General features: G+C 40.1%; 1 protein-coding gene across 2 annotated transcripts in view; it reads left to right on the top strand.

The window, feature by feature from the left end:
* Positions 1 to 22820, top strand: part of MAP2K5 (mitogen-activated protein kinase kinase 5) — a 145199-nt gene that overhangs the window by 3297 nt on the left and 119082 nt on the right. For both annotated transcript variants that reach the window (XM_067471382.1, XM_060755376.2), the window contains exons 2-7: positions 2422 to 2470; positions 5606 to 5673; positions 11022 to 11091; positions 15952 to 15992; positions 17850 to 17917; positions 21250 to 21298. In XM_067471382.1, the coding sequence (XP_067327483.1) occupies positions 2422 to 2470; positions 5606 to 5673; positions 11022 to 11091; positions 15952 to 15992; positions 17850 to 17917; positions 21250 to 21298 (345 nt within the window). The remainder of the gene's footprint in view (positions 1 to 2421; positions 2471 to 5605; positions 5674 to 11021; positions 11092 to 15951; positions 15993 to 17849; positions 17918 to 21249; positions 21299 to 22820) is intronic.

The following is a 22820-nucleotide window of genomic DNA, read 5'->3' as shown; positions in this document are numbered from 1 at the left end:
TTATTGTGTGGAGAATTATGTAGAACTATTTCAAAGTTATAACATGGTGAGTCTCTCTTATCCAAAAATTTTGGGATTGGCTTTTGGAATCCCTTGTAATGTTGCCTAAATGTCTTTGAGATGGGACCCAAGTCTAAACATGATGTTCATTTATACTTCATATACACCTTACACTTAGCCTGAATGAAATAACAATTTTGGAATGTTTCAAATTTCAGAATTCCTGATGTTCATCCTGTAGTAATAGTTATGTGATTTTTTTGTTGTGTAGAATTGTTCTGCGTAGAATTTGAAGGCTGAAGGTCATAGAACCATGGTGTTGGAAGAGACCATAGGGGCTATTTTGGCTGTGATTCTACAGTAGTGTACTCCAAATGGTACCATGTGGATTAGTAACACTGTGCTTCTCTGTTTATGCTTCAAGAAGGCTGGGCAGAAGTTAATTTTTCCTTGCAATTTCATTGTATATTTGGGAGTTGGTTCTTTTAGGACATAAAACAATAGGACTTATGTGTAAACAACTTCCCCATTCAGTGGGGCTTGTTTCTAAATAGATACGCGTGGGACTAGGCTGTTCACATGCTTTAATTAACCCTTAATGATTTGTACACAAGGCCTACTTCCCCAAGAGGGACTTTGGGGTCAGTATGTTAAGATCCTGGTTCACAGGGTCCTGCAGATGAGGCAAATGGGTTGGGAAGTGGAAGTATTTTTTGCTGTCGTTTGCAAAACAACAACACGTCTGTTGCCCCAGATTATTTTGTAGCAATTTGTAGCAACTTCCATATTTGGCATCCCAAATATGGAAGTAGCACGTTCCACCTTAAAGATTTGAAATCTGGACAATACAATACAATCCTAATATACACGGGATTGATTTTCATGGTTTCAAATATACATGACATTTTGCAGTAAAACGAGTAAAAACAATGCGTATTTCCCAAAGTGTGCAATCTGAAAAATCTTCTAGATCCTCTGTAGTTTTTTGTTCCCGTTGTTTAATTACAGTTTGCAGTTCCATGTATCACACAAAGTTCAGGTCCATATAAAAAATGGATATGGGATTTGTACTATTATTCTCTAGGCATTTTCTTGGGCTTCTGCCCCAAGGACACCATAGTGGGACTCTATGGTATCCATGAGCCAGGAGCCCTTTATTTTAAGAGGGTTTGATGTTATCCATAGCTTCACAGGTTCAAGCGTGTATCCCCAGCAGATAGGGGAGTTGTACTGTAATTCACTTCATCATGTGCAAGAAGTAGATGGAGAAGGGAGGTCATGTATTGGCCAAAGTACATCACAGCATCTAAGTTGGGTTACTGTGAGTTTTCCAGGCTGTATGGCCATGTTCCAGAAGCATTATATCCTGTCATTTCTCCCACATCCATGACAAGCATCCCCAGAGGTTGTGAGATCTGTTAGAAACTAGGAAGGTGGGGTTTATATACCTGTGGAATAATGTCCAGGATGGGAGAAAGAAAGAACTATTGTCTGCTTGAAGCAAATGTGAATATTGCAATTGGCCACCTTAATTGGCATTTAATGACCTTGTAACTTCAAATCCTGCCTGATCGTTGCCTGGGGATCCTTTGTTGGAAGGTGTAAGCTGGCCCTGATTTATTCTTCTCTGGAATTCCCCTGTTTTTTGAATGTTGCTATTTATTTGCTGTCCTGATTTTAGAGTTTTTTTTAATACTGTTAGCCAGATTTTGTTCATTTTCATGTATTAATACCAGTATTAAAAACCTTTTTCCCATCCTGGACATTCCACAGATATGTAAACCTCACTTACCTACTTTCCAACAAACCTTACAACCTCTGAGGATGCATAGATAAGGATGCCATAGATGTGGGTGAAACATCAGGAGAGAATGCTTCTGGAACATACAGAATACAGCCTGGAAAACTCACAGCAACCCATGAAAGCTTTCAATAACAGCATCTAAGTTGTTTCAATCTAATCGATAATAGTGAGGTTTAAAAACCCGTCATGGTGAAGTGTTTCAGCCTGTGGTAGAAGAGTAAATAATATATTAGGTTTTCAGCTGCAGCACGTAGTTCAGTAGAATATACTGTTTTAATGTTTAATTTGTATTTTGTTGTTATGTGTACTGACTTGTTGTAAATTACCTTGAGTCGCCGAAAAGGCTGAGAAAGGCGGTATACAGGTATAGTCAATAAATAAATAAATATCTAGCCAGGATTTTGAGAGTAGCAATTTGAAGTCCCTCTCCTCCATAATCCCGGATCTTTTCAATGGGATATGGCAATGGGCAAAGATGGGGTGGTCTCAGTTCCCCCTTCACCGTCTTTTCTTCCTGGCATGAGAGAAAAATTAGTCCATATCCCACTAGAAGCTGAATATGAATAATTCTGTACGAAAAAATGAGTTGGATAACTAATTTCTCTTTTTTTTAATAGGACGTGATCAGTCAAGTTCTGCCCGACGCGACAACTACAGCTTTTGAATGTGAGTATGGCTTGCCTGGAACTGGGTTGGTGGTCTGTACTTGCATTATTTATTCTTAAAAAGTGACAACGACACACTGTGTGTGTTCAGAAATCTTACGGTTAAATATTTATACGTGGATGCAAGTTTAATGACAATCCCAAGCTAAGTAATATTTTATTATTTAATCACATCTTGAAAGCGCATATTTCTACAATATAGCTTTAATTACCAGCATGACCTTACCGTGGTCTTCGTACACATTGCAATTATATTGCTCAAATTAAATGAAAAGTATAAAGTACCTGGAGGCTTTGTAGGCTGAGATTTTAATTTTCAGATTTTTTCCCCCCTGCGTTATTAAGAACAGAAATCAGTGGCTGGCTCTTAGAAGAGGAGCTGGGGGTGCATCTACACTGTCGAATGCATGCAATTTGACTCTCCTTGAACTGCCACGGCTCAAGGCTATGGAATCCTGAGAGTTGTAATTTGACAAGGCTTTTAAGCCTTCTCTGCCAAAGAATTCTGGTGCCTCACCAAACTACAACTTCTATAATGGCATAGCATTGAGCCATAACAGTTCAAGTGGTGTCTTGCCTGAAGAATATAGATTTCTGTGCTGCTTTTTGACATCCGCCGGTGTGCTTTTCAGTTCTTGCCTTTAGTATTTTTCCCACCAGCGTGACAAGTTTCCCCTGCCATTTAAGTGGCACCAAAAACATGCTAATATACATTGATTCTGCCTGGTTTCTGGGTTATGTTCTCCAAAAATTGGCTCGTTTCAACATGTTCTCAGCTACTTGATGGCCTTCTTGGAGGCAGTTTATGGCCCTCCGCAGCGGTTCCGGCTCCTGTTTGCTCCGTTATTGTTACCTCCGGTGGCTCTTGTGCGGCTGCCTCTACCTGAGGCCGTATTCTCCCTTGCCGTTGGACCTTGATGGGCCATACACCGTTGCACACTATGTTGCTGCAAATAAAACAGCTCACAACATATGGTTTGTTATGGTCCTTTTATCCCAAACCGTTTTGCACACACGCGTGACACACTGCGCCTTTTGCAGAAATTGCTCCATAATATTTTTTGGCAGCCATCTGCTGCGCTCTCTTTTGTGTCTTGTAGCATCAGTAAAATTCCAGGCTCTGTTTTAGTTCTATGTTTGGTTCTTTAATGGGTGAGAATATCCTGAGGCCTGTGCTTTAGACTTTCTGAACCTCTGTGCTATATTGAATTAGGGGTGGTGGTTGTGTGTGCATGCGCTTGTATTTCTCCAGTGAAGTGGTTAAGAACCTTCTTACTTAATCTGAGAAATACAGTATCTGGCAGAGGCTCCCCTGCAAAATTAAAGAACAAATTATGCTCATTTATTTTAGACAAGCTTCTTTTAATACCCATCTGCCTTGTGCAGAAAAAAAGAAGATTCACCTGAGAATTCAAACCTAAAGGTACATCTATATCAGTGGTTCTCAACCTTTCTAATGCCGTGACCCCTTAATATGGCTCCTCATGTTCCTGTGACCCCCCAGCCATAAAATTATTTTAGTTGCTGCTTGATTACTGTAATTTTGCTACTGTTATGAATCATAATGTAAATATCTGATATGCAGGATGTATTTTCATTCACTGGGTCAAATTTGGCACAAATACCTGATAGACCCAAATTTGAATACTGGTGGGGTTGGGGGAGGATTGATGTTGTCATTTGGGAGTTGTAGTTGCTGGCATTTATAATTCACCTACAAGCAAAGAGCATTCTGAACTCCACCAACAATGGAATTGGCACACAGAACTTCCATGACCAACCGAAAATACTGGAAGGGTTTGATAGGCATTAACTATGAGTTCTGGAGTTGTAGTTCACCTACATCCAGAGAGCACTGTGGACTCAAACAGTGATTGATCTGGACCAAATTTGGCACGAATACTCAATATGCCCAAATGTGAACCCTGGTGGGAAAATAGACCATGACATTTGGGAATTGTAGTTGCTGGGATTTATAGTTCACCTACACTCAAAGAGCATTCTGAACCCACCAATGATAGAATTGGACAGAGCAATGTGCACCCAACTGATGGATCTAGAATAAACTTGGCACAAATACCCATATGACCAACTTTGAATACTGGTGGGGTTTGGGGGGGACACATTCTCCATTGTCCACACATGTGCACCATGCTTCCATGTGCTAAGCATGCCTGCTCTCCCCTTCTTGCTTGGAGTCTCAGAAATAGCCCTCCCTTGGTTGAGAGGCTGACTGAAAGGCTGGCCAAACACAGCAAAGGAGGTCTTTTGGTGGATTTGCTGTCTGTTTCCAAAAAGGAAGAGAAGGACAGGAGGAGAGATCTTCAGCCCTCTCTGCCAAAGGGGTTCCTAAGACCATCAGAAATATGTGTTTTCTGATGGTCTTTGATGACCCCTCTGACATTCCCCTTGCGATCCTCCAGTTGAGAAATGCTGATCTTCACTGTGGAATGAATGCAGTTTGACACTGCTTTAACTTTTTTTTTTTGTCGTGTCAGGACAAAAAAACTGCAAGTCACTTCTGGTGTGAGAGAATTGGCCGTCTGCAAGGACGTTGCCCAGGGGACACCCAGATGATTTTGATGTTTTTATCATCCTTGTGGGAAGCTTCTCTCATGTCCCCGCATGAGGAGCTGGAGCTGATAGAGGGAGCTCATCCGCCTCTCCCTGGATTCGAACCTGCGACCTGTCGGTTTTCAGTCCTGCCGGCACAGGGGTTTAACCCACTGCGCCACCGGGGGCTCCTGCTTTAACTGCCAGGCCTGAATGCTGAATGCTGCTTCGTAACTGTAACAAACAACATGGACATTAACTTTGGAATTTGACTGGCAAGAGCTGCATTCTTATCTATCCGTCTTTTTCTGTTTGTGCTTTAAATTCATACAATCATAGAATCATAGAGTTGGAAGAGACCTCATGGGCCACCCAGTCCAACCCCCTGCCAAGAAGCAGGAAAATTACTTTCAAAGCACCCTCGACAGATGGCCATCTGGCCTCTGTTTAAAAGCCTCCAAAGAAGGAGCCTCCACCACACTCCGGGGCAGAGAGTTCCACTGCTGAACATTCCTTCAAGTTCTGTTTAGGATATGTTTTGAGGATAACTCTCAACCTCGGGACTGTCTTTTTCTTCTTGCAGATGAAGATGAGGATGGCGATCGGATTACGGTTCGAAGTGACGAAGAAATGAAAGCGATGCTCTCTTATGTAAGTATTCTATCCACACTGAGCAAAATGTCAGACATAAAGGCTCACATTTATCCTGCATAAGAGATTTTGAATTAAATTGGAGCCATTTGTAAAACATGTGACTAATTCAATGTGATGTTTCTGGTAACTTCCGATTAACTCTTAAGTCTTCTGCCTCATTTCCTTTTTCTCAAACATCCGAACTAGTGTTGTTGTTTTGGTACAATGCCATGATCTCGCGTGAAAGTTTGACGTGCTTTCTTCCCCCCTTTCTTTTTAGAGAAAAAGTGAGTACACTTACAGATCATATCATGAACATTAAGAGTAATGCGCCCTAATGACTTTTGCATTAGATATAGTGCACGCTAAATGGACTATCAATTTCTTGAATTTTTTTATGCAGTACTTAAAGTAACGGCTCATTAAAAACGAACCCCTCGGCTCTCAAAAATGGTTTTTTAAAAACAAAATCTGCTTTCATCTGGAGACTTTTTCACCCTTTCTCTCAGAAGAGTTATATTTTCGCTCCAGGCTCAGCAGGCAGACGAGATTTTAAAGATGCATTGTCTTTTAATAACTGTGAAAATATGAAAACAAGTTACTTATTGCATTGCAATGACTTGTGTATATCTTTATAAATGACTTGTCGTTTGTATTTTATAAATGAGGGTGCATTTAGACATTAACATGGATTTTCAATTAAAATAGAGTGATGGTGTTATTTGGTTGTCTTCTGCATCTTTTCCTTTGAAGAGAGCAGATGAATGACAGTTCTTCTTTGAAACAGGATCGAGTTTTTTGTTGTGGGTTATCAGTTCAGAAGTTAGGTTGCTGTGAGTTTTCCAGGCTGTATGGCCATGTTCCAGAAGCATTCTCTCCTGACGTTTCACCCACATGTATGACAGCCATCCTCGGAGGTTGTGAGGTCTGTTGGAAACTAGGCAAGTGAGGTTTATATATCCGTGGAATGTCCAGGATGGGAAACAACATTCACATGAATGTTGCAATTGGCCACCTTGATTAGCATTGAATGACCTTGCAGCTTCAAAGACTGGCTAGAGGTATTAAAAAACTCTAAAATCAGGATAGTAAATAAGAGCAACTCTAATAAAACAGGGGAATTCCAGACAGGAAAAAATCAGGGCCAGATAACACCTCCCAAGAAAGGATTCCCCCATGCAGGAAGCAGCCAGGCTTTGAAGCTGCAAGGCCATTCAGTGCTAATCAAGGTGGCCAATTGCAACATTCACTCTTGCCTCAAACAGAGAGGAGTCCTTTCTTCCACACTGGACATTATTCCGTAGATATGTAAACCTCACTTGTCTTGTTTCCAACAGACCTCACAACCTCTGAGGATGCCTGCCATAGATGTGGGTGAAACTTCAGGAGAGAATGCTTCTGGAACATGGCCATACAGCCCAGAAAACTCACAGCAACTCAGTGATTCCAGCCATGAACTTCATCGCAAACACAATTTGTGGTACATTAGAGTCTCGCTTATCCATGATAAATGGGCCAACGGAACATTGGATAAGCAAAAATGTTGGATAATAATGAGGGATTAATGAAAAGCCTATTAAACATCAAATTACATTATAATTTTACAAATTAAGAACCAAAACATCATGTTTTACAACTAATCGACAGAAAAAGCACAGTAACGTTATGTAGTAATTACTGTATTTACAAATTTAGCTCCAAAACATTGCAATGTATTGAACAGCTGTGGATCTGGGTGGGAGGCAGACTGCGTTGGATAATACAGAAGGTTGGATGAGCAAAGGGTGGATAAGCGAGACTCTACTACCATAATGAGCTGTCTAAGGAACAAAAGTAGTTGGGCTACAGAGTCCTACAGAAACATCTGGAGTACCGTAGGTTTTCCATCCCTGCTCTAGAAAAGCAAAAGTGAAGACTAGTTGCCAACTGGAAAACAACAACAAAACAAATTGTATATTACAAGACATCTTCTGCGTAGGTTTTAAGCCCCCAAAATATGTTTTGTTTCATTTGAACCTCATATTGTCTCAGTTCACTTCTAAAGTTTTGTCATACGTTTGATAATTCATGGTGAAGGACAATACAGATTTTCCTCCTTTAAAATTACATACTTTTGGGAGCTCTATAACAAGATAATTAAAATGTATTTCTTTTTCTGCTATTGGTTAATTTAAAAGAAGGAATTAAGTGACAGGAGAGCTGAACTGCCAGCGTTGTCTTCTATTGGTGTAAAAAAGGCAGTAATTTTTTTGACAGCCACTGATTGGAAAGTTGCTTGCAGCCATCTGGAAGCAAAGGGTACATGTTTTGGATCAATAACTGGCAAATTTTCCATTAAAAAGAATACCTGAACAGTGTTCCAAATAGCCACTGGCATCTTAACTTTCCATGGCAACCTCCAGTGCTCATATGTGGAGGACAAATCATTTTTGGACAATTTTTCCAGACTACTTGTTAACAGTTATTGCTGTCCCAAAAGGTTGACAGCTGACATGATTGATATTTCATTTACTTGTCATCTCCGTTTGAGTAATGGAGAAGGCCACATTGCGGGTTTTTATTATTTTAAAAGAAACACAAGGCAAGATATACTGGAAACCTCTTTGCTGAAATGAACAGGAGTTTCGTAAGATCTGGTTCTACAACCCAACATTGCTTAGAACATGTCTAGTTTAAGAATCCTCCACACTTGCAGTTTTGACTATTATGGATTTGATTATTTGTGAATTTGATTAAAATGTTCTCCCTAGGAAATACAGGTTATTTAGTGTGACTCTATGTTCATCTTTTGCTGGAAGATGACTGTAGAGCAGGCATGGGCAAACTTTGGCCCTCCAGGTGACTTCAATTCCCACAATTCCTAACAGACAGTAGGCTGGTAGGAATTGTGGGAGTTGAAGTCCAAAACACCTGGAGGGCCAAAGTTTGTCCATGCCTTCTATAGAGTTATGTTGGAGGAGCTAGAGATTCACTGAATCCTTCAGTGACCTTACTTACTTAGGCGATCCCTTGTTGGCCGAATAGGATAGTCTTCCAGGATCAGTGTTCTGGTGGGTCCGTAGGTGACTGTGGAGCCCTATTCTTGATCTGCATCTTCTCCCGCAGTGAGGGCATTGGTTTCCAGGTGGAAGGCGGTCCCGGTCGGGGTTGGCTTGACACGCCTTCCTCTTGGCACGTTTCTCTCTTTCACCCTCCAAAGCACTGCTGGTCACAGCTGACCTCCAGCTGGTGTGCTCACGGGCCAGGGCTTCCCAGTTCTCAGTATCTATGGCAGAGTTTTTAAGCTTGGCTTTGAGCCCATCTTTAAATCTCTTTTCCTGTCCTCCAACATTCCATTTTCCGTTCTTGAGTTCGGAGTAGAACAACTGCTTTGGGAGACGGTGGTCGGGCATCTGGACAATGTGGCCGATCCAGTGGAGCTGATGGCGGAGGACAGTCGCTTCAATGCTGGTGGTCTTTGCTTCTTCCAGCACGCTGACGTTTGTTTGCTTGTCTTCCCAAGAGATTTGTAGGATTTTCTAGAGGCAGCGCTGATTGAATCGTTCCAGGAGTTGCATGTGATGTCTTTAGATAGTCCATGTCTCACAGGCGTATAGCAGGGTTGGGAGGACAATAGCTTTATAAACAACATCCAGTGGAAACTGGCCATTGAATCATGCAGAAGACCTGGAGATTCTTAGATAGGTAAAATAATAGCAAATGTGAAAGGCTGGCTGTAAAACCTAGTACAGTTGTCCCCAAGTATGGAACCCCAGTTATTCAAAGAATCATAGAAGAGTCTAAAAATGTCATCTAGTTGACCCAGGAGCCCCTGTGGCACAATGGGTTAAACCTTTGTGGTGGCAGGACTGCAGACCGAAAGGTCAGCAGTTCAAATCTGGGGAGCGGTTTGAGCCCCTATCTGTCAGCTCCAGCTTCCCAAGTGGGGACATGAGAGAAGCCTCTCACAGGATGGTAAAACATCCAGGTGTCCCCTGGGCAATGTCTTTGCAGATGGCCAATTCTCTCACACCAGAATTGACTTACAGTTTCTCAACTTGCTCCTGATATGATAAAAAACCCCCAAACTAATTGACCCTCCTGTAACTCCCAATTTATTTAAAGATCTGTAAAGGAGAGCCCATCAAACCACTTCCTTTCAGATGGAGAGATACCTGTAAGGTTTCATCCAGCAGCCGAGCCTTGATGTCATTGTTTTTTTCTGTATTCATTGCCAGACCAAACCACTTTCTAACACGTTATTGTGAATCTGGTAAAAGGAAGGGTCTAATACAGCTCTTTCAAACCCATTTTCATGGAGGGCCACATCAGCCTACTTATGGTTGCCTTCAAAGGGCTGTTGATTTAATGGATGGAAAGTCCATGGATACAGAGGGACAACTATATATATTACTTTATTTATTTATTTATTTATTTATTTATGGCATTTATATGCCGCCCTTCTCACCCCGAAGGGGACTCAGAGCAGCCTACAAGATATATTTTCATACAATATATTATATTATTAGCATAGTACAATATTATTATTATATATTACTATATTGCACTATGCCATTATACTGTAATATTATTAGTAATATTGTAAATATATAATTATAATTATAATATATTATTGTTACTAGCATTATACTGTATTACATTATAATATTATAAATATTATTAGTAAAGACAAGATGGAAATGTCTTCTGCTCCCCTTTGTCTTCACTCTGGCCAGAGCAGCAGTTGGTGCCAGAGTGGGGAGAGGCCTCCCAACTGATAATATAGACAGAAGACAAGATGGAAATGTCTTCTGCTCCCCTCTGTCTTCACTTTGCTTACTTACTTAACTTACTTACTTTACTAGTGGTCAGTGCTCTTTAGTTTTTCCCCAGTTTGGGTCCCCAGATGTCATTGAATGACAACTCCCATCACTTTTGATCATCCATCATACAGACTGGGGATAATAGGAATTGCAACCCAACAGCACTGAGGTTGGGAAAGATTAAAGGACATTTTCAAGCTAGGGATCATATCCACAAGCCTTGTATCTGAATTTAAACCCGACTCTCCTGACTGAACAGAACAAAGTGCAATCTTCCCAATTTCACTGTATGACAACTCCCATCAGCTCTAGTCATGATTTCTCATGAGGAATACAGGATTTGTAGTCCAGCATCTGTAGCAGGCCTACATAAAATGACATGGAGGGCTAGATTTGGCCCATGGTCTTTGAGTTTGACACATGTGGTCTGCCAAACGGCCTCCGGAAGAGCCTGACTCATCTCCTTTGTTGTTCTGCAGTTTGTGAATTCAGCAAGCTACACAAGCCACATTGCTGTTCGATGCGTTTTCCAATAACCACTTCTTCCCATCATTTTTTTTGCAGTATTATACAACAGTAATGGAGCAGCAAGTAAATGGACAGTTGATAGTGCCTCTGCAGATCTACCCAAGAGGTAATACCTAAACAAATCCTAATAGTTATTGGTAATATTGTAACCTGCCCCATACCAGTAGTTCTGTTTTCTAAGGTTTAGAGGCATGCCAAGAAATTCATGGGGTTACCATATGTCAACAAGTGACTTTAAGACATATGCATACATATACAATACCCCTCTATATTCTCATTATGCAATTGTTACCCATTTTAAAGCAACAATAACAACAAATTTTTCCTACGTCAATTTGTTTATTTTTTAGCTATTTCACTATCCAAAATGGGATTCAGTGGAGCAAGTCAGACTAAGAACTTTGGGACAGTTTAGGCTAACTTTTAATAGTGTGTGTGTGTGTACAAATATATGTTATCTTACCATCCTGCTAATTTCTTATTGTAATGTTTGTTTATGTTTTAGTTTTTATGTCTTAATGGATTTTTATTGTTTTTATTTTATTTTGATACTTAATTACTTTGTTGTAAGTTTTCTGTTGCCCCCCCCCCCCCATTATTTTATATTATTTTGATGTGTCCGTACCTATTTTGAGGCATTGAATGTTTGCTCTTTTATGTGTAAACCGCCCTGAGTCTTTATGGGGGGAGAGAGAGTGGTCTAGAAATAAAGTTGTTGTTGTTGTTATTGTTGTTGTTATCTTAGACACCGTCTGAGTTCTAACTCAGTGTTTTCCTTTTTCTTTAAAGCCTGTAATAATTTTTACATTTTGCATTTTTTCTTCATAAATTATTCGAACTGTTCCCATTCTTTTTGAAAAAGTTGTCAGTTGCTTCTCTTCAATATAATAAGGCAACTTGGTCGTTTCTGATAATAGTTAAGACACCAGGATTGATGCAAGGCTTAGATATTTTATGTTGTGTCTGTGATTGTTGTTATAGTTTTAATTGTTTTAATCTATTGTCATTTGTTGTCAATTTGATACGTGATGTTTATACATGTGAGGCACTGAATTTAGCTATTGAGAATGTTGCAAAACATTTTGAGTCTCCCCAGAGGTGAAAACAGCTGTATATAAATGCAATAAATATACAGTAGAGTCTCGCTTATCCAACATAAACGGGCCAGCAGAACGCAAAAAGGTTGAATAATAAGGAGGGATTAAGGAAAAGCCTATTAAATGTCAAATTCCATTATGATTTTACATTATGGTTAGTATTTGGATGAAAAGCAATATTAGGTGCTGTAGGGTATATATATTATATTTTTATACCCCACTTTGGACTGCTTCCTGCTTAAGAAAACCCTAAATCCATAAGGCCCTTATAACTCAATAGATAGCCACAGACACTTAAGTTGGGACCACTGAGGCAAATATGCCCCTCTGTTACATTTTTGCTCCCTATTTTTGGACTCCAAAGATGTGGACATTAATAAAACCTTGGAATAAAGGCTTGTTCTTGACATGCGTTGGCATGTTCATATCGTTTCCTCTGTTCCACTGAAGCATATTCCCCTTTTCCCACCTCTAAAAGTGTGGTTGTTAATTGCTAAAAGAAGAGCGGCTTTAAATTCTCCAAGTAGCTTTCCCTGCAATAAATTAATTGAAATAATTAAAAATCAAAACCCCTTCCTCTGCTAACTGATATTGTACAAATAATCATAACATGAGCTTCGCAATTAAAACACGGTGGGCTTTCCATTAGTTATAACTCTCCGAAGTTTGAATTGGGCAATTAACTAACAGGACTCTCTAACAGATGCAAATGAAGTCTCAAAAGGAGGCCGAGGGAGGAAAACTCCATGTCTTTTGTATGGAATTTTGGGAGTTCTAGTTTTCCCATGTCCTTAAGCATCTTTGTCAAAGAGCGCTGATGCCTCACCAAACTACAATTTCCCTTCTTCCATAGCATTGTGCCATTGCAGTTCAAGTGGTATTAAACTTCATTTAATGGCACAGTGAAGAAGATGCACCCTGAAAATGAAGGATTTCCCCCCCTTTTTTGGTTATCCTCCAAATGAGAAATGACAAATGGCCTTTCCATTGGCTCATTTTCAGATTTTCCACATTCCCAATCTTCCACTCTCAGACTGACAATGTTGCATTTCTTATTTAAGAACACAATAGTAATGTTTAATGTAGTTTAAATTGCACGGTCCTAGCCTAACTGCTGTGTTTAATAACTATCATCTGTGTCCTTCTGACTAATAAATCGCTTTGTTTCCTGCTGTCAAACCCAGGAGTGAAATGCATGTGTTTTCTGAGGAAGGGGGAGCGGAGGGAGGGGTGGAAACCAAATTCATCCTTTCTCAGACAATCAATCAAAATTGACAGGCCCTTTAACATACAATTTGTAGGGCACTGTAGTTTTAAAATGGGAACTGTCTGGAACATATAGCTGGAAGCCTTTGTGGCTTTACCGTTTGGGGGGGGGGGGGAGCAGGGGCTGCAGAGAAGGGGGGGGGGCATGGGAAAGGAAGTCCGGGTGGAGTTTGAGGGGTTTAAGAAGAAATTGTTTTCCCTTCTACAGTATTTCATCCCTCAATTTATACTTAAGGACATGCTCTTCATTCATATGGTATTTATTTATTGATATCTTTCTGGGATACTTGAGTTTGGTCATCGACTTTTTATTTTTCACATGAGAATATTGAGTAAAAAGTGTGCTTTTAGCACTGAATTGATACCACAGAATAATAGAATCATAGAGTTGGGACCCCCAAAGGCGATCTAGTCCAGCCTCCTTCTGCCTTCATGCAGGAAAAGTACAAAGCACCCCCGACAGAAGGCCATCCGGCCTCTGTGTAGTCGAAGGCTTTCATGGCCAGAATCACTGGTTTGCTGTGTGTTTTCAGGGCTGACTGGCCATGTTCCAGAAGCATTCTCTCTTGATGTTTCACCCACATCCTCAGAGGTTATGAGGTCTGTTAAAAACTAGACAAGTGAGGTTTGTGTATCTGTGGAATATCCAGGATGGGAGAAAGAACTCTTGTCTGCTTGAGGCAAGTGTGAATATTGCAATTTGGCAACCTTGATTAGCATTGAATTGACTTGCAGCTTCAAAGCATGGCTGATTGCTTCCTGGGGGAATCTATTTGTTTGTTAGCTCCATCCAGCCTCTGTTTAAATGTCTCCAGAGAAGGAGCTTCTACCACACTTGTCTGACATACCCACAAGAGAAATTTTGCAAAGCACACCAAGACCACTTTTGAACCACTTTGGAAGATTTAAAGTCCAAATGAATAATAATAATAATAATAATAATAATAATAATAATAATAATTGTTATTATCCACCTCTATTTGTGGCTTGAGGCTGGTTACAGCGTAGCTAAAACACCTAATCATTATATTAAATACACATATTAAAACCTGTTTCTATGAAATTCGGTATATATATTTAAATGCTCAGAATGGAAGTTAAAATATAGTGAATACAAGACGTGAGCAAATGAAGACCTATAACCATGGTCCTCCAGGTCTCTTGGATGTCAACTCCCAGAAATCCCAGTCAGTTTACCCGTTTGTTAGAAATTATGGGAACCGAAATGCAAAAACTCCTGGAGGACCAAAGGTTGAGAAGTACTGGCCTAGAAGAATGGGACCTTCTGTGTTACAGTGTCGATGTGAATTGGGATCAACAAATCAAAGTCAGAAGCCAGGCTTCCACATTTGCTGATTTCATGTTACAGATTTGATTGAAATGTTTTCTCTAGGAATCATTAGGTCCACAAGTACAACATTATGTTCAACCTCTGCTGGATGTTGACCTTCGAGTTTCCTTGGAGAAGCTAGAGATCTCCTTTTGTTCTAAATATTATTTTATTTTATTCTCTGGAAATTTCTATGACCTTCAGCTTGAATCTTCCAGGCGTTGCACTAGAGCACCTAAAGATTCTTGGAGTGAACACTTCTCTAGGTATTTGTAGTGGGATTTGGCAGATTATCACCATAGAATTGCACAAGAGAACCTAAAGATTTCTAAAAAAAATGTAACCTCTTGGGTAACAATAGTAGTTAATTTTATTGATTAGCTCATCGGCCGTATCAAACACTTGACAAACACACTTAACATATACTCGTACATCATATAACCCATATTACAACAAAAGTTAAAATAAGCAAAAAAATAACAATCACTTTACCTGCAGTTTTCCAACATTTTCAGGGCTCCTGTGCCTTTCATATGAACGAATGTGGAGAACCCACTGTACACCCCATTTCAATGGGTGAAATGATCTGTTTGTTTTGTGGGGAAAATAGGAAAATTACAATAAAAAGTCAAGAGTTTTGCTCACTTTAGTAAAATAACACCATGGGTCTATGAGGAAGTTTGCGCTTTTTGAATCCTGGACTGTATAACCATCCATTGCACCAACAAATAAGACTGATAGACTTATATAACCCAGTTCAAAGCAGATAATCTGGATTCAGAATCTGGATCTACGCTACAATATAATCCAGTTTCTGAATCCAGATTATCTGATTTGAACTGGGTTATATAAGTCTACACTGCTGTATAATCCTGTTCAAAGCAGATAATCTGGATTCAGAAAGCAATGTAGATGGAGCCAAATATCCAGTTTGTTCATCTTTCATGTCAATCTAAACTTTATGAAAACAAATGGAAAACCAACTTAAGACTTATTTGCTGTTGGAACAGTTGTTGATAGTTTGTGGTTATTTTGATTCCAATGTACTTTAAAGCAGAACTAGAACGTCTTATCGGCTCATTTCAAACAACTCTTATCATTTTGAGGAAAAAAGATCACATTTGGGTCTTGATAGACTTTTCTAAACCATCTTTCCCTGCTAATTTTTGTATTACCCTCATTTTTCTTTTCTTTTAAAAAAAAGGCTTTTCATTTTGAGCAAATTTGTAAATGGCCCTGATGTGTTCTACAATTTAGTCAATTACTGTTTCAGCCTGCAAACCTCCTGGGAAACGGAACATACATGGCCTGAAGGTAGGAATTTCAATAATTGTTTCAGTAAACTTAGATGGATTTGCAATGCTGTGTTCCACTTATTGAAATGTCAAATAAAACTGTACTTTTTGAGCCTTGACAAGGAGATCTGAAAAATAAATGGAGAGGAGGAACGATTTCTTCTGTATGTGTATTGCCTGATCTGTCTGAATGCCCAACGCTGGTTTATTAATGAGTGAAATTGTTGCCTTTCGTGGCTTTGATTCATGAAATGCACACATAAGGCCAGTGTTTCCATCCCATTGCTATCTCATTTTTGCAAGTCTCGCCCTTTTGGACAATTCCAGTTATTCATATGTAAAGAAGAAAGAATTACATGGTTTGAAATAATTAATATGCATCTGCATACAAACAGCCCACAGACTGAGTATTATTTACCCATTAATGTTCATTTTATTGGCATACATCTGTGTAATGTTGCAAGGATTCTGAATTTTAACATATTTCTGAATTAATATAATTTTGAATCTGAATACAGCATAGAAAATATGCCCCGGCCTTTCTGGTGGCATTTAGGCAAATCTGGACAGGTAGGGGGAAACTCTCTAACTTGGGGGCCACATGCTAACACTCCCTGCTAGGACGACTGGTTGCTTGGTGATGGAAGAAAAGAAGGGAAGGAGGAAGGAAAGAGAGAATGAAGGATGAAAGGGAGGAAGGATGGAAGGAGAAAGAGGGAGGGAAGGAGGGAGGAAAGAGAAGGAAGGAAAGACAAAAGGGAAGGAAGGCTGAAACAGTGAAAGGGAAAGTTGGAAGGGGGAAGGAAAAAGAGAGGGAAGGAAGAAATGGAGGAAGAGAAGGATAGAAGGAAGGGAAGGATAAAGGAAAGAGACAGGAAGAAAGACAAAAGGGAAGGAAGGAGAAAGGGAAAGAGGGAGGAAAGAGTCAAGGAAGGAAAAACGAAAAGGTAGAAAGGAAAGATGGAAGGAAAGCAAAAGGGAGGGAAGGAAGGAAGGAGGGAGAGAGAGAAGGAAGGGAAAAAGGAGAAATGAAAGGATGGAAGGGAAGGATGGAATGAAGAAAGGATGAAAAAAGACAAAAGGGAAGTAAGGAAGGAGAAAGAGAGAGGAAAGGAAGGACGAAAGGATGGAAGAAGAAAGAGGGAGGGGAGAGAGGTAAGGAAGAAGGAAAGACAAAAGGGGGAACGAAGGCAGGATGGAGATAGAGGGAGAGAGGGAAGAAAGGAAGAGCGAAAGGGCAGAAGAGAAGGAGGAAGAAAAGAGAAAAAGGAAGGAAGGAAAGAAGGAAAGAGAAAGAGGGAAGGAAGGGTGAAAGGGAAGGAAGGAGGAGGGACAAAGAGGTAGACAAGGAAGGGAAGGAGGAAGGAACGAGAGAAGGGAAGGAAGGAAGGAAGGAAGGAAGGGAGGGAGGGAGGGAGGGAGGGAGGGAAGGAAGGAAGGACGGACGGACGGACGGACGGACGGACGGACGGACGGACGGACGGAAGGAAGGATGGTGTGAGAGAGGAGAGCCTGAGAAAAGAAACCCAAGGGGCTGTATCCGGCCCCCAGGCCTGGGTTTGACCATACCTATATTAGGACATAAGTGTTTGTGGGAAAGATGTGTATTTAACAGGAATGGAACAAAAAAGGCCTTATTGAGTTCTGGATTGTATTCCTGACCCAAGCATTTCGAAAGCAGAGTGAGTAAAAGAGCCAAATACCTCCTCTATAATGCAAGGTGGTAACCTACATAGAGGCTGGGTTGCTACCTCCATGGGCAACGTGCTAATTAACCTTCCTTGCAAAATAAGGAATCCGTGGCAAATTACAGGTTAATTAGAACCATGTCCTCTGAATAGAAACAACTGATAAAGATTTCGTTCCTTGCCTGCAGGTAAATACGCGAGCCGGGTCTGCTAACAATAGCAGTGTCGCTGTCCCAGACTCCCTCCCAAGCAATAGGTAAGAATCAAGGCAAAGAAGGGTGGGCCATGCGTTTCTTTCATTAAAACAGGACCCCAGAAGTTATTTCTTGCCTCGTAATTAACAGAAGCAAATGGGGAAATGCCGGATCACTTCGGGGGGATTTGGTTGACCAGCTTTCAGCAAGGGTTTTTGTGGCTTGTCGAAGGCAGTGTTAGGCGTTGAGTCTGTTACATAGAGAGTGCCTTTGGACAACCTAGTTCTTCAAGGAGCGTTGCTCTGTCGCATGCAGGCAGACCTCCTGCGCTTGTGGTTGTATCTAACTTCGTGCAATAAAATGGAAGCTGTCCTAACATTAGAAATGGGCTGCCATACCCCATGGAGAATTACTTCCAGAGGCCAGATTTTAAGTCCTTCTTCATTTTGCCATTCTGAGTCTTGAGTTGGACATGATAAAATAGGAATTTCATTTTATTTATAGCCATCTTTTCCCCAGCCCTGGAACTCAGGGTTCCTTTTGTGATACAGGAGGATATGTAATAAGTTTAAACAGGATGAAGACGAATTAAATTCCACATGGTAGGTTTCATAAACTATAATAGACAGTTCTATCCAAAATACTGTATATACTTGAGTACGAGTATAAGCCAACTCTAGTATAAGCTGAGACACCTAATTTTATCACCAAAAAAATGGGAAAACGTATTGACTCAAGTATAAGTCAAGGGTGGGAAATGCAGCATCTACTGGTAAATTTCAAAAATAAAAATAGATGCCAATAAAATTACATTAACTGAGGCATCAGTAGGTTAAATGTTTTTGAATATTTACATAAAACTGTAAGATAAGACTGCCCAACTCTGATTAAACCATTATCCTAACATTCTTCAAGGTAAATGTGCTTACGTATCGTTCCAAAAATAATACAGAGAATAATATAATAAATGTAATATTAGCAATAATGGAAATGTAATAATAGCAATAATAGAGTAAAATAATAAATGTAATAATAACAATAGTAGAGTAATGACACTTAATACAGTCATGTTGGCCACATAACCTTGGAGGTGTCTACGGACAATGCTGGCTCTTTGGCTTGGAAATGGAGATGAGCACCAACCCCCAGAGTTGGACACGACTGGACTTAATGTCAGGGGAAAACCTTTACCTAATAATAATAATAATAATAATGGATAGAGTAAAATAATAAATGGATAGAGTAAAATAATAAATGTAATAATAATATACATCACACAGTCCTAGATACTTGGGAAGTGTTTGACTTGTGATTTTGTGATATGAAATCCAGCATATAAATCTAATTTGCTGTGACATACTGTGCTTTTGTGATGATGATAATAATAATAATAGTAATAATAACAACAACAACAACAATAATAATAACAACAGGGTAAAATAATAAATTTGACTTGAGTATGGGGGGGGGGCTTTTTCAGCCTTAAAAAGGGCTGAAAAACTCGGCTTATACTCGAGTATATATGGTATCTTCTGCTCTATTTGATGCCCATCGCAGTCTGGTGCTGAAATGCTGAAATCTGGATAATCTGGAGAAAAAGACACTTGCTTACAACAATTGCTAGGAGAATATTAGGAGTATTATGCCTGTTATTAAACATTTGCGGTGTAATAGTCATGTTTTGCAAAACAGCCCCGCTGCTGGGCTCCCTGTTCCATGGCTGTTTGTTTTCTCCCATTTCTTTGAGCCGGTTCTGAAAGTGCCCAACAAACAATGCCTCGACATCTAATGGGGCAGTTAATTGGCTTTCATTTCCCCAAACCCATCTGCATTCGGAGGGACTGTTTTGAAGTCGGTGACAATCTGCCTCTGTTTCATGTTCACACAACTGTTGGTTGCAGGAGATGACAAGATCAGGGTACATTTCATTTGGCAAAACACTGCTGCCTTTAAAGTAGTCCAGCGTATAAGTGGCTTATTAAAGAACAAAGGTACCCACATACACCTTTGTTTATTTCAGTCCTGATCAATGATCAAGATGTGTGTACTTGTCAAGAATATATCTTTTTTAATCTTTTTTTTTAAAGTTTCAAGAATGATTTGTATGGCAGGGGTTTGTAAGAGATTTTTAACCTTTGAGGTTGAAATTGAGCAAAAAGTTTGGAATAAGTTTCCTTAAAATTAATCTTTGCAAGGTAAAGTCCCCTTTCTTTTGGATATGGATTGTGGGAAGTAATTTTGGCAGAATGATATCCCTATTTCACCCCATATCGTGGGATATCAATAATCATATGAAATGCCCATTAAAGTCATATGTAATGTGCATGATCTTAAATGGATTTGACATGTTAATCCTCTAAAAGCAACACTTGGTACATTGAAACCACAGTCAGCCCTCAACATATGCTGGACACAGGGCCTACATGGAAATAAAAAACTATGAATAAACATTTGCTTTTTAAAAATCTTAGGGAATATCTTTAGGAAATTCCAGGGCCTCCAAAAGAATTCTTTAGGCAACTTTGGCTGGAAGCTGATCATAGAACTGAACTGGAGATCCTAGAGTTTCCTGTCTAGGAATCTTTAGGTCTTCCAACATGGTCACCTTCTAGAGGAACTTGTGCAGAAAGATCTACGGTTTTCTAGATATAATATTTTTATCAAGTCTATGAATAATTAGATCCACAAAAGACAAGCCCACAAAGGGCCAACTGCGTTCCCATTTTACAGCTGGAGAAGTTGCATCTGAGACATTGGGCTCCCAAATCCAATTTTCTTTCCCCTTCAGTGATTTGGTTTTCTTGGTGTTCTTCTTTCCCAATTGTTTCCTCTTTTGCAATCCCATGGAATCTTGAAAGGAGGATAAACTAAAGGAGAGGAATCCCATGGAGCCTCCTTTGCATAGATATTTCTAGCAAGCTTCTTTTCTGCTGCCCTTGAGATTAGGATGTGAAACAATGGCTTCAAACTATAGGAAAGAAGATTCCACTTGAACATTAGGAAAAACTTCCTGAGTGGGAGAGCTGTTTAGCAGTAGAATTCTCTCTCTCTCTGCCCCGGAGTGTGGTAGAGGCTTCTTCTTTGGAGGCTTTTAAGCAGAGGCTGGATGGCCATCTGTCAGGGGTGCTTTGAATGTGATTTTCCTGCTTCTTGGCAGAATGGAGATGGCCCATGAGGTCTCTTCTATGATTCTAGTCTGGGCAAGTGGATGCTACACTGCTATGATCATAGGCAAGAGCAACTCTATTTATTTATTTATTTATTTATTATCAAAGCAACAGCCACCTTTTTTTACACCAGTGGAAAGAATTGCCATTCAATAAAGTGCAGCTATGTCCCCACTAAGGTATTTCCTCTCTCTCCCTGTTCCCTTTTGTCCTCCCCATTTCTTCAGTTTGAAGAAGTCATCTGCAGAACTGAAGAAGATATTAGCTAATGGCCAGGTAGGTGCCTTGGATGGATGATGTTTGGGAAGGGGGGGGGGAGCTTGGATGAATGCAAAATGGGGTCCGATACAAATATAAGCAGGTCTCTCAGATGCCTACTGCTTACTTATTAGTAATGCGCTCTTTTAATAAAGTAGAGGACAGGCTGAGAAAGGACTCGTGTTGTGGAGGAGTCTCCAGCCCTGATTGATTGGGATTGGCACACCAATTTGCTTCCCTTTTCTCAAAACACGCTAATCAGATTTAGCTCCAAATAGATTGAAGTGCATCTCGCACCCTTCTTCATTCTGCTGCCTCAATTCAAGGAAGAGAACATAATCAATTTTGAATAGCAAAATAGGATTTCTGGCTTGTTGGAGCTTTACGCCGGGGTGCAAACACACATGCTGCCAAATAATGAAAAGTGGTCATAGAAAGTACATTTTCTTTTGTGTTTTTTTGGAGCACCTCCCCTCTACTTCATTGTACATTTCCTCTGCAAAACAGAGAAATGGTGGAAGGCCTCCTTGCCGTGCTCCGGCAACGGCAATTGAATGCAAGAGCCGTGCAATTGATGGGCAAATAAACACCGCGGGGCAAGTCCTTCTTGGCCGGTTTTGATTCAAACAGGCAGGCAGGCCCAAAGTAGCGTAATGACTTTAAATATACACCGCTAAATGAAAGTACCTGCAAGGCAGCGGGATTCTTCAATAGCAACATAAATAAGTTTTAATGTTTGTCATGGTGAAAGCCCTCTGATAGCCTTGGAGGCAGGCGCCTGTCCGCCACGATCAAGCCTGCCTATTAGAGACTATTGACTGAGACATCGGTGTCACTGCAAATAAAAGACTCTTATTGATTTTCTTAACTGCTGTTCACTTCCCTTCTATGTTCCGAAGGCTGAAATCTTAATTATCTCAGATGCGTATTCAGTGCCTTCACACAGTGACCTCTCCAAGCCTCATTGGCATTTCATGAATCAAGTAGTTGTAGTTGAGCGTGTCAGGAAGATAAAAGCGGGTCTTCACGCTTGTCCTTCAGCGAATCACCTGTAACATTGCGCTCTTAATGGATGGTTCCCCCCCCCTCTCCCCAGTGTCACCTGCCCCAAAGCCTTCCTTGTTGGCAGCCAGAATGGTTTAAATACAACTTAGCAATATGGATTTCAGTTCCCTTTCTTTAGTGCACTTTTGCCTGAAATATGGAGGGAGAGTTTTCCTTTTTTAGAAAAATAACAAAATATTCAAAAACATACTTCCTGTTTTTCCTATCATGCTCAGTGTGTGTTTTTTCCCAATCCTTCCTGGGTGTTTTTCTATAAGAAATATGATTTCTGTAATCAGTTAACACTTTGAAGAGTTAGAAGGCATGATCATCAAGTTTGCAGATGACACCAAATTTGGAGGGAGAGCCAATACTCCAAAAGACAGGAGCAGAATTCAAAATGATCTTAACAGAATAGATTGGCGAAAACTAACACAATGAAGTTCAACAGTGACAAATGCAAGACACTCCACTTAGGTACAAAAAATGAAATGCA

Source organism: Anolis sagrei, chromosome 9 (assembly GCF_037176765.1).
Source record: "Anolis sagrei isolate rAnoSag1 chromosome 9, rAnoSag1.mat, whole genome shotgun sequence".
Lineage (NCBI taxonomy): Eukaryota > Metazoa > Chordata > Lepidosauria > Squamata > Dactyloidae > Anolis > Anolis sagrei.
The sequence above is the reverse complement of the archived record's forward strand: the minus strand, read 5'-3'. Positions and strand labels throughout refer to the sequence as shown.